The sequence below is a fragment of the Cygnus atratus genome, chromosome 4 (assembly GCF_013377495.2).
Source record: "Cygnus atratus isolate AKBS03 ecotype Queensland, Australia chromosome 4, CAtr_DNAZoo_HiC_assembly, whole genome shotgun sequence".
NCBI classification, from domain to species: domain Eukaryota; kingdom Metazoa; phylum Chordata; class Aves; order Anseriformes; family Anatidae; genus Cygnus; species Cygnus atratus.
Genome location: NC_066365.1, coordinates 24,004,391 through 24,017,440, shown reverse-complemented (window position 1 = coordinate 24,017,440; position 13,050 = coordinate 24,004,391). Strand labels below are relative to the sequence as shown.

The 13,050-nt window shown below is 36.0% G+C and overlaps 1 protein-coding gene across 4 annotated transcripts in view; it reads right to left on the bottom strand.

Moving 5' to 3' along the window:
- The window catches only part of ASB5 (ankyrin repeat and SOCS box containing 5), a 35,646-nt gene extending 25,086 nt beyond the window's left edge, over window positions 1-10,560 (bottom strand). The window contains exons 1-3 of one of the 4 annotated variants that reach the window (XM_035557913.2): window positions 2,860-3,107; window positions 2,233-2,299; window positions 491-783 (exon numbers count right to left, since the gene is read on the bottom strand). In XM_035557913.2, coding sequence (XP_035413806.1) covers window positions 491-686 — 196 coding nt within the window. In that variant the 5' untranslated portion in view covers window positions 687-783; window positions 2,233-2,299; window positions 2,860-3,107. Of the gene's footprint in view, window positions 1-490; window positions 784-2,232; window positions 2,300-2,859; window positions 3,108-10,444 lie in introns of those variants that run through there. The other 3 variants (XM_035557914.2, XM_035557912.2, XM_035557915.2) reach the window with 3 other exon arrangements.
- Between the last annotated feature and the right edge of the window lie 2,490 nt (window positions 10,561-13,050).

Here is a 13,050-nt window from a genome sequence, read left to right as displayed (position 1 = left end):
ATAAATAATTCTCAGAACTATCTGGACTAGCTTCACTAGAGTGTTGCCAAATAATAATATGCCAAGTGCGGAAAATTTCACCAACATGTGGCTAAAGTGGGGGCAACCTTAGAAGCAACTGGGAAAGAAAAATATCTTGAATTGGGAAGTGTTTGGCAGCCTTAGGCATAGGCCGCTCTCCTAACAGAACATTGATTGTAATACTTCAGTTTTATTCTGAACTTAATATTAATACGCAAAAAAATACTTCTACTACTAATAATAATTTGCTTAAAGAATCTAACAATGTTCCTTCAGATTTCTCTTAAAAATACCAGAGAACTATAGAAAAAAACTCCTCCTACATATCATTTGACAAACTGGATATAAAAGAGGCTAGCAGATAAGTAATTGCCTGAACATAATAAATAAATAAATAAATAATACTTTAAAAAAACCACAGCAACAAAGAACACAAACTTTAGTGATAAGATAGTAAATACAAATATACCTTGTCCTTGAGGAACTCCATAAAATTCAGCAGCTATCCTTGCTGCTTCCTTACGGTTCCCTTTCACAATGTAGAAGTGACTGAGTATAGCAAGGCTGATCTTCACAAAAAGTTTAAAACAAAAGAGGGAAAGTATAGTAAAGTAGACATTGGATAGCTGCTGGGCAAAGGGGCGACTTTCTTCTATGACAGTCATTGCTGCAGCAAAATCTCTCTCAGTGTTTGGGTAGGGCTCTCAAATGTGTTGATAAGATCATATGGCTCCAGCTACGCACTCTTGGGAACAACTGGTGCTGAGGAAAGAAAATATCAGCTGGTCATGATGCTTGCTGCTCAAAATATGAGGATTATTTATACTGTACATAGTATTGAGTTCACTACCACTCCTGCTGGCTTGGTGATATTCAAGTGGGACAGAATATAACAGACACAAGTTGCAAGAGCCTGGATTGTACTTGTTCCACTTAAAAGGTCTGTTTCATTCCAGATTCTGCATTTCTAATTCATTTATTTATCCTGTTTATACACGTTTAAAAAGACACTGTCAAAAGTATTATTATTATAAGCTACAATTTCATGTACTAAAACAGCTAACTCAGGTAAATAAGTCAGTTTCTGCTAAAATAAGTTCTTCTGCTTAAGTACAAGTGCTCTTTTATGTTAATTCATTTTATGTTTGGCTAACATTTTTCTTAAAAAAAAAGAGAATTACATCAGTAAATACCTGAAATACACATTAATAAAGATACATAGATTTTAAAATAGACCAGCTTCGACAGCCTCTTGTTATTTTGTTCAGGCTGAATGAAAATCGCTAGTATGCATGGCTTATAGCATTATGAAAAAAAAAAAAAAAAACCACAACACAGTACTCAGAGCAGGTAAGAATCAAACTCTAACGTGTTTATAAATAAGATCTCAGAACATTTTAAATAAAGGCACTAGTAAATATACAGCATGGAAAATTTCTAGTGCTTCTGATACACATTTCATTGTGCTGTTTCATATTATTTTAAGCTAATGATATGGCAGGTTTTTTTCTTGGCCAGTTTTAGAAAGGGCAATCAAAGTTCCTCAGATTTTTTAAGAATTTGCTTATATACCATAAGCTTATTACTCATAGTTATCAGAAGTCACACACAAATTGTTCCATTAGTGTGAGTAATTACTAATGAGTAAATTACAGTGTCACAACATGACACAAACTGAGGAGCCACAGAACAGAACTAGATTTCTAAGCAAGCTATGGCCCTAAAATAATTGTGGCAGCATAGGTGAAGGTCCTATTTTAATTCCATTATACTTCCTATTAAATAAAAAGAAATAGCATCTTTACTTATAACTTAAAATACTCTTGAAAAACTCTGTAATCTTAAAGTGGAACACCCTTTCTATTCTACTCTGGATTCTCTTGTTTGATAGTCAAAAAAAAAAAAAATTTTAGAATGTTGGCAACTGTCCATGAGGAACAGTGGGTACGATCCAAATGTCACTGCATCCAAAGATCCCCCTGCCTTTAATGAATAGCATAGCAGAAATTAACAATATTATACAAAATCATATTTCTAAAGGAAAAGTGGCAAAAACAAACAAACAAAAAAACACTCTTATCACCTGGCTCCAGGAGTAATTTATTACATTAAGAAACTGTAATGTTTTCTGAAAACTACATTCAAATAAAACTTTCTAAGTGAAGGAAAGACAATGATAAAAGAAAAGAGAGTGTGCTTAGAAATAAATACCAGGATTTTTAGCAGACAGGAACTAGACTGTGCTTATCTTGAGAGAAGCAGACATTCAGTCTTTTTCCTTGAAAAAAATAATAATTAATCTATGTAGAAGTCAAAACAGTAACTAGAAAAGGCAATAAAAAGGCAGTTTACCTTGTAAACTATATTAGTCTGTGAAAAAATATATACATTTTCTCTTACATTTTGTTTATAGACATTTTCTCATCTAGCTAGAATAGGAACTGGTCTTCTCATACCATAGTTAGAAGTAGAAGTGAGTACTTAAAATGCCAAATGAAAATCCCTTTTTATATTTGGCACATTGTTATCTGACACTGAATTGAGGTGTCATGTTTTCCGTAAGGATAAATAGGCATTATGTTCTGAGGCAGTACTGCCAATTTCCGTTTCAATCATTAATAGAAATGGTGTTTTCCTTAGTAACCTACGCAGTATTGGAATTTCAGACTTCCATATTTCTATGTGTATTACTGAGCCTAACTCAATCAGAATTCCCAAGCCACCTGAAGTACTTGTTTTTGCAAATTTACCATGCAGAATAAGGAAGAATCAATTATCTTATAGGAAACTTTTTTCTTTATAGTGTTTTTTTTTTGTCTGTTTGTTTGTTTTTTTTACCTGACTGTGTATTGTGTCATCCAGTAAGTGTTCTTTCTCATCTGGACTTCTCCCACATTTCATTAATTAACAAAGCAGCCTTTCTTTGTAGAGGTGAAAATCCAAATAGCAATTACTATAAATAACAGATGGAGTTAACAGCAACACTCAGAGTTAATCTTCCCCTTACAATTGTGTTTGCTACTTCTTACAACTGCAGTAGACAAATCACTGAACAGAGGAATTTCTTAGGTGTCTTCTTCAGGTTGAATTTTTCTGTAAAACGTCAACAAAAACATTTTTCAAAAATAAGGTTGCAGATGCACGTGATATTTTGTAACTGATCTTTCAAAAAATCCCAGTTGATCTGTAAATCTTCTGCTTTTAGAAATAGCACAAAAATTGAGCAGAAGGGTTATTCCTGTATCAAAACTTATCTTCCATCCTCTCATGAATTTTCTTCCATGGCTGTAAACTATATACTGACAAAAGTAATAATAAGTTTTGAGAATTTCAGTTCACACATACAAAGAAGCTTGCAAAATTACTCTCCTAATAATATTTCTACTTTCTCTAGATTCATAACTCTCTCACATTTCCAGCTTTACTGGAAACACTGCAACTGCACAGAACAACTGAGTTTACCCTAGTCTAAGGCTTCTAAAGCTCAGCAGAAATTGCCATTTATAGCTTGTTGGCAGACTCATGCTTCCAGGCACGCAGTCATGAAAACAGAGCAACAGTTTAGATGTTAACATTCATGTGGCATTTGGGAAGAATCAACAATGTGAATACTGAGACTTGAACGCAAAATAGCTGAGAACAAGCACATGCAGACTGGGTGGACAGGAATGGAAAGCTATGGATGTTGGAAGAGAAATCAGAAAGTAGAAGTAGTAAGGAATTAACAATTACTGTGATGCTATGCAAGAGCAGAAAAAAATGGCCTGTAAATGTTCTATTGCATGGCAATGCGGAGCAATTGGAGTCTGATCTGCAGCAGTGCAGAATACAGATGGCTTCCAAATAGAGATGCATCATCAATATGCAACAAATATACGTTATAAAAATATAAAAGCACTTGAAAGCAGCAGTGATTTAATCTGGACGTTCATATTTCGTGTATAATTTTGGCACTGGAAAATGAAATTTCTCGGTGCCTCACTTCCTCACTTGGAAAATAGGTTTAACAGGACTACTCAGTAGCAGGATTCTGAAGGTTACTTCATTGCTGTAAACAAAACACTCAGATATTACAGTGAAAACAATACTAAAGCTAATTAGGTACTTATTTTTTCTTTTAATACAAAGTTTGGATAACAAACCTAAAGAGAATGAAGTACTGAATGATCACTGATTTCATGATTACATAAGGGATAATGTGTAAAATTATTCTAACATTTAAGGGTATATCACAGCAGACAAGGAAATGGGACCAAACTACACTGCAGACAAACAGTATCAAAATTTTTGTTTTGTTTAAGAGCATGAAAACACTGTCACAGACAAGGATCTCCCTTGCTTGGCATGCTAGCATATTCTCAGCAAATAAAACAAGTATAATGTAATCATTTTTCCAGTATACTTTCCCCTTTTCTAGCAATTAACTATCATTTTAATTTTAAAACCATCTAAAATCTTTCATATGCTGGATTTCATGGTCTTAAATTCCTTTTTAATGTAGCTTGTTGTGTTATCATTTCTAAAGATCATAGCCAGTATATTCAAGTTAGAAGTATTGCCATTTGTAATGGCAGTAAAAGTGGTTAATGTCAAGCTCTAGTCCTCAGATTAATAGAATACCAGACAATGCCAGACAAAGTAGCCTGCCCTTTAATACGTTAATGAGTAGTGGCCAATAGCAGAAAGAAAACATTCCAGCAACAGCATATGATAATTTAAAGTGTTTAAGAAATTTAGTGCAATTTACCCACAATCTAAGCAAGTAACTTTTAGGAAAAAAGCTCTGTCTTCTACAATTCATTACATACCACAATAATGAACTCTGCATTATTTGAGGAATTCTCAATACTTAGAAGAATGGTGTGCTTGATTTTCAGTAAGGTAAGAAAAATAACATAACCAATGTAATATTTAGTCTTTGAAGGCATCTTAAATACAAAAGACACAGTAAAACACTTAGGAATACAATTTCTTCATAGCATATCCTGTGTATTTACTTCTGGAAAGTACACTTCTCATTAAATCTTTTAAAGCAGTATCTTTAAATTAGATTAATGTATGCTGTAGAAGAGTTATTATAAACACATTATTAACAGACTTTTACTTCAGTATTTTGGAAATGCATCTAAATATCTGAAAGCAGGTATTTATTTATTTTTTTAAAAGATGAAATATGCAATACAACATAAGGAGTTATTTGTATGACACTCTACCTGCATGTCTTTCTCTCTATATACACACATATAAGAGATCCGGCTAAGAATATACAAGATGGTCATACTGGTTTTGAAACTTTTGGTTTATACCAAATATAACAAAATATAATTTAATGAAATAGGATGCCAGGGAGAGGAATGGAAAACACTTAGACGCTTTGAAGATTGCATTATTTTATACAGTATATATAACCCACCAATAGAAACTTCAAAAACAACGACCTCAGAACTTTAGTTTAAAATAAAATTAGTAAGAAGTCACTAGTTCTTTCACTAAGTTTCTGATGTAACTATTGATGAAAGACTCAAAAATGCTGAGAAGCTAGAGTTACTAAACAATGTCTAATTCAGTAAGAAAAACTACCTGCTTTAGTGACCTGCTGACTTGTATTTTAATAGATGCATGAAATGTTAATCCTCAATGCTAAAAAATTTTATTTGACTCATCTAAAGCTGTTGAATGTTGTCATTTCCTCCTGAATATGCATTCTGAAGCATTATTTCCCCGTAATTTCTTGTTCAAAGCAATTGAACTGAATTTAGACATAGAGCAACTATTTTTAAAAAGGCATTTGCTCATGTGTGTTGTTATGCAAAATGTTGACATTGAAGGTAAAGCAAAAAATGACACACATACAATGAAACCTTTAAAAATATGAAATGTTCTTTTCAGGAATATCCGTAATAATTAGTAATAATATTACACATCCAAGCTTAAGCACAGAAAAACAAACAAATCACATCTATCTGATAGCTAGAGGGAGTTCACAAATTGGAGTGATTGGAGGACATGAAACAGCTATTGGATCCTCTTCCAAACAGGAACTGAAGCCCTGTAGTACAACCTTTGTAAAATAAGAAGAGAAGAGGTAGTGGAAATACAGATTTAGTGTTACTAGTTTGGGGGAATGAAAAGAAGAAAAGTGAGAGAACAAAAACTTTGGTCTGGAGAAGTCAGCTTGACTCAGATCCAATGCTTTTTCACTGCATCCTGTTGCTATCTTTAAAAATTCTTCAGACCACATGACAAAGCTAGATTGTCCACACAAAAGCCTTAGAGTTGTATTGCCAATTGAAGCAACACTAAAATAAACAAATTAAAGGCCTACATCTCCTTTTTACAGCTTGTTTTCATCCTGATGTACCTTAATGCCACGTCTATCCAGAATCTACACAAACAATGCAATGTCAAGTTGTAATTGATATCCAGAGTACAATGTGAAGTTGTAATTGATATACAGAGCTATGTTTCTTTCAGACTTTTGCAGTTTTTATAAGTTATGCTAGTCTCCTGCTTGTCCAGATAATGCCATGCAGTGATATCTTACATGTTGCAAAAGGGGAAAATCAGGATAAGCATAAAACCCCTTTCCTCAGTAGTCATGCTCTGATTTCTGACACATACTCCACTAGAGGGCTATGTATTTAGACATCATTTTTCTTCTCTAATAAGACTATGAAACATACCAGATCATTTAAAAACCTTTAATGCACAAAAAATTGTCTTAAGTTTTATTAGATATGTAGTTTCTCTATGTATTTTGCTTTAGAACATTATTTTTACCAGTTCTCAAACTGCTAAAGAAAGTCCAGATTCATGCCTTCGGGTAGATACAATCATACTTTTTCTTTCCTCCACTGTTTTAAAACCAGTGCTCTGATACTGTTTAGGCTCTATACAAATCAAGCTCTTCCAGTATTGAACCACATGAATGATGCAACCTTGCATTTGTAACATCATGAAAAGTTTACTTAATCTATTGATAACTTTTAATGAACTTAAATTGATTTTATTCGGGTGTTTTGTCTTTCCTGCCTGTTGAAAATACTACTCCTGTCTTTGGAAAATAGTTCTGACATACAGACTTGCATATCTGGATTTCCTGAGAATGAAATTACTTCTCAAGGATTTAAATATAAATCAGTATCTCTCGACATTCCAGATTTTCTCTATATCACATGTATTTAAAATCATAAAAAGTGATTACGAAATTCCAGTTTTCCAACTGTCTCAGGTCTTTGAAAGAATACACAGAAGTTTTAAAGCCGTATCACTTTGTTATACACCCACTGGATAGCTGCTTGTCACAATGGTGATAGATTCCACTTCAACTACAAGTCTAGTATCAAACAATCCCTGCTATCAGCAACATTATTGTATGAGCATGCTTGATCTGCTTAACCACTCCATCTAATTGCTGACAGTAAAGTCTATATCTGCACTACAGAAGTGAAGCAGATATAACTGACCTGCTTACAAGTAAATTCAATTTGAGTTCTGCTAAGAAACATTTTAAGTTTGTCCTATGGTATTTATTTCAGTCCTGTTTAGACAGCTACCACAACCCAATTGTTAAGAGTTCTATAGCAGAAGATTCCAAGAGAAGTCATGTGCGTACTTGGAGACATTACTAAAACCAGAAACATGTCAAATGGCAGGCGCACACAGATTATTGACAGATAAATTCTAAACTCCTGGGGGGAGAGACTTGCTAAAAGTTACCATCTCCAGCTGCCCATTCCTGGAAATCAACAGGAAGGAATTTGTATTGGTATTTTGCCACTTCAGTTCAAAATGTGGCAATTTAATTTTAACTGCTCATTAAACTAACCTACTTGACATAGCAGTGAAAAACGCCTCACCACCCATTCTGCTACAGATATTGTAACCTCCAGTTAATGAACGGTAGCACAAACTATGAGAGGACAGTAATGTCAAAACTCACGTACAAGCCACCTGTTAATAAGCTTAGTCATAATTTCTGACAGCTGACTGTAGTGATGTGACTGTATCTATGAGCCTTTGAAGGGTCTCCTCATTTTATAACTCTTTCCCATTTTCATAGGAACCTTTCTTGGGCCCAAACAAATGTTTTCATTACTAACCATATCTATATAACTTCACAGCTTGCTTCTTCTGCAACTAATTCGCCCTCTTCCTTAGGTATGTGGTACTACAGCTAATATGTGTTTGATATTTTGAACCACCCTGACAGACCTAATTTTGCTATTTCTCTAGTAGGCAGTGCAACCACCCTCTATTAATCTAAATTAATGTGGTTGAACATGACATTTTTGCAGTTTATACAGTTAATCCTTTCCTTAAACTGCACAATGTCACATTCTTATTAAATAGCTATCTATTTAAAAATAAACAAGTCAGCCACATTCAAATACTAGAACAGCCATGATGTGAAGATTTGTTTTTATCACATGTAGAGTTAGTATATATCTAAAAAATAGGGTTGACAGAAATTTTGTTTCAGCTGATTGCTTTCAAAAGACCAGTCTTGCAACTGTAACTAAAGCCTTTCTGCTGTCTTGAGGCCTAGACAGACCTCAGCTGTTTGAATTAATACTTTCTGGACTTACTAAACTATTTGGGATTTATAGAAAATCATTAATTATCTATGTGTGAGACCCTCAAACTACGTCATCCAGATGAGATGATTGTTGATTACTCCAAACTGAAAAGTTTGCTTGAGATGATATATCTGAGTTGTGAATGCTTTTTGTCACCAACTTGAAATCCTTTCATAATTATTAAATTTTATTCTACACTAGGGTCTTTTATTTTTTCATTCACCTTTTAACTGTTTTTTTCTTTATTATAAGTGGCTTCTAAAAAAGTGAAATCATCAATTTCTTTTAACTTCATACACACTTTCTTAATTTTTTTTTGACAAGTTTTCTTCTAGACTAAGTAGAAGCAGCTTCATTTGTCTCCTTTTTGTGTAAAGTATATTTCGGGTGCCTATGAATGGTATTAATAAAAGAAAACTACTAAGTCAATTTCATAACTTGGTAGGACTGAGATGACACTACAAGCATATGTCCAGGGTCACTATAAGCTGACTCCCATGGCTAGCATTAATATCAGAAAGGTTTTTCCATCCACTAAAATTGGTATCAGTTAAATGATATCATCATGACAGAGCTATCAAAACATTCTTTTCCGCAAGCTGAGGCATGACAGTCTCTGCTTGGTGTTTTTACAGGAGATATAAAAATACTTGGTGATGAAGAACTTGTAACTGACTTAGGGAATGAGGTCAAACTAGAGTGAGGTGGATCAGTAGCACACATGCTTCTTGCCACAGAATGCAAAGCACACTGAAGAGTGAAAGCTTCAGCTAAACCAGTGATGCATGAGAGGACTTTACTTTACATGGATGCATATGTCATGGAACGGGCACAAGCAAGTCTGCTAGGAGCCAAAAATGAACTGTGTTGGGTGCCAAAACATACTTGGTTGGTTATGGAGACAAGAATATCTGGTCCCATCTCCCTGTGCAACTTAATGAGACACAGTTATAAAACATCAAGTTTGTTCTGAAATCAGAAATTTTAAATTACCTGACATTTTCTTGCTGAAGCACTAGGAACAGTAATGTAGGTGCGAGTGAAAATTTTTGTTTGGCTACCCTGGAATTCTCCATACTTTGTAGATCCATAATGAAAAAAATAGAGGTGAGAAGAAGGTTAGAAACAAAAACCCTTTGATGCAGTCCAGAAAGACTACTTCTTTTAGTCACAGTCTTCCCACATCAGTTGTAAAAATGGCCCAGCCAGAAGAGGTGCTAACTGAAAGGAGGCTTTTGCAACAGGGTTGAAAATTCCACAGGCTGCTGCTCATGGCCACATTTACTCTAATATCTGATGACATTTATTTTAATCTTTATCTGCATACCGCTCTCTCTCAGAAGACTACCATCTTGAGCTGCTGACTGGGATCAATCCTCTAGAAGTGCTGATGCTACACAAAAAGAGCGCATGATTAATAGATCAAAGAGTACATAAGAACACAATTCCAAAGTGGGATAATTCTGGGGAAGGGATGAACAAGCGATAGTTCTAAGTTTCAGATCTGCTACCAATCCTCTCTCTGCATTTTATTCAATTATTTTATAATGAAAAATTGAGAAATTTCTTGAAACAAGAACAGCCTGAGCACTGCCAAGACTTAGCTGCTTTGCTGGTCAGGACCTTAATACAGTGCTCAGATATACTGGCCACCTTACAGCATTGCATCTTGGAAATGGTATCCCAAACATTTCCTTCTCTCCAAGATTCTATACATTTTTTTTAGTAATCGTGGTACTTGATACATTCAGACTTGCACAGCTTATGTTGCTGATACTAACTTCTGATACTAATATTATGCCACTAGGGATTTTATATTTTTCACAGAACAATTCATAACTTACCAACAAAGAACTATTATGAATAAACCTCTTCTCTTCTTCCTTAACAACTGCCTTCATCCTTCCAAAACTTTTTTTTCCTCACTTTTTATTTTGATCTCTTTCCTCTCTTTTTTTTTTTTTTGATCACAGAAAAGCTACAGATGGCTTCGTTTTTCTGAAAGAGTAATACATTGGTCCTTGCATAAGCAACACGATTTGTCTTCCCCTGCATACTGTGTTTATAAGTGACATTTAATTAAAGGTTCTCTTAAAATACATTCAAAACAACATGAACAACAGTCATATTTATTTGTCTTAAGAACACGGAGCTAACATGAGTTTGGCTAGATCTTTTGATTTCAACTTGCTTTGGTTACTTGACCAATGCTTTAGAAATTTTACTAATTTACTCCTACAGTTTCTGCCTGTCTCCTACAGTTTTCTGCAACAGCAGAGTTGTCTAATATCGAATATCTATTCTCACTACAGGAAGGATATTGAGGTGCTGGAGCATGTCCAGAGAAGGGCAACAAAGCTGGTGAGGGGTCTGGAGAACAAGTCTTATGAGGAGCAGCTGAAGGAGCTGGGGTTGTTCAGCCTGGAGAAGAGGAGGCTCAGGGGCGACCTTATCGCACTCTACAGGTACCTTAAAGGAGGCTGTAGCAAGATGGGGGTTGGTCTATTCTCCCACGTGCCTGGTGACGATGAGGGGGAATGGGCGTAAGGTATACCAGGGGAGGTTTAGGTTGGATATTAGGAAAAATTTCTTTACAGAAAGGGTTGTTAGACATTGGAATAGGCTGCCCAGGGAAGTGGTTGAGTCACCATCCCTGGAGGTCTTTAAAAGATGTTTAGATGTAGAGCTTAGTGATAGGGTTTAGTGGAGGACTTGTTAGTGTTAGGTCAGAGGTTGGACTAGGTGATCTTGGAGGTCTCTTCCAACCTAACAGATTCTGTGTGATTCTGTAATGAAAAACTCTATATTGCAACTATAAGAACTAGAAACAAGAGCAAAGGCAATCAATCCCTTTGTGTTTAGGTATAAAAAAAGAATAGTGTTAATATTTGGAACTGTGTTTTCAATTGTAGCAGAGATTATGTTACTTCTGAAATGTTTAGTTTCCCCAGTTTGCAGTAAAAATTTCCTTTTTGCTTCTAAGTCTTCAAATACCCTTGTGGAAAGTACCCACTTTCCAGTAACAGTTATCCAAGGTTTCAGTAATGCTTTACTTCAGACCATAGATCAAAAACCTTTACCTACCAACCTTATGTTTTGAATAGCAAATCAAAATATAAAACAATAATGACTTAAAAACCTTTACACAAGGAAGTCTCTGTGTTCCTCGAGCTCTTCTTGAATGTGAGAAACACACAGAATTACCAACTGCAAACCAGCAAAAAGTTTATCATCGGCACACTGCTAAAGAGCCCATCCTGTTTAGGCCTGCAACTGATTTCAGTATGGCAAACGCACGGGACACAGAGAAACCAGCAGCACGTCCTCACAGATTCCTTCACATCCTAAAGTTAAGAACAGAGCTAAACAGAGACGTGCAACAGATATTTCAGCTGGGTAGAAACACACAGCATTAGTACTATCTTTTTTTTTTTTTTCCTTCTATCCCCTACTTTTATCTGCGAAGATTTTATTTCTTCCCTGGATCTCAAACCTGACTCATGGCCAGTTACAGGGGAGGGAAAGAAACAGCACTGTAATATATACTTATTTCAGAACAGCCTGGCAGTCCATGCTTTTAGGCACCATGAGGCCTTGCACGTTTTTAGACCCCTGTATCTTAGCTCCTGTGCCTACTCCTTGCATTGATAGTGCTGGACTTGCAGTGTGGGAACTGAAACAGAAGTGAACCACTGCTGACACCTGTTGTCCACCCTGAGGAATTTGTGTTAATCAAGCCTGGTCTACTTCATACAGTTAAATACACAGATGCTGTTGTACAGGCTCTCTTAGAAACATTTCTCACCTAGGCTTACAGTACAAAACTAGAAGGAAAGGGAGAGAAAATGACGTCAGCTGGAGTACACCCTCCATCTTCCCAGTTCTCAGACTTGTAACCTCTCATGTCCATGGCACAGGACTGGGAACCCAGGCGGGGCCTGGGACGATGAGCCAGAAGCCACCCCACTACATAAGCTCATTTTTGCTAGCACAAATGCTAGACATTTCAAAGCGAAATGTCAACCAACTCACGAGAGCAGGGTGGAAGGCTAATGTGTGGGACTACTGAGCCCTTTGGTAAAGAGAAAAAATTCTAACGGTAAGATGGTTTATATACTAACGTGTGCAATCAAGTGGCAAGTAATAGGAATACTGTAGGAAACAGTTAACGCATAGCAAGGTGAAGTGCCAGATTGAGCAAGATAGACAGCAAGTGAAAAAAAATCAAACTTCACTTCGTGTTATTTCCATTTTATTAAAATAAAATTGCCTTAAAATAAAACGCCAGAGCCCTGTGAGGACCCGGCTGTGACAGAACCGTGTGAGGTCGCCCCAACGGCTGCGCGCGGCGCCATTCCGACCGCAGGCGCCATTCCGACCGCGGGCGCGAGCGCAGGCGCCCGGGCGAGGCAGGGCGGGGCGAGGCGAGGCGCGGGGCGGTGCCGGCCGG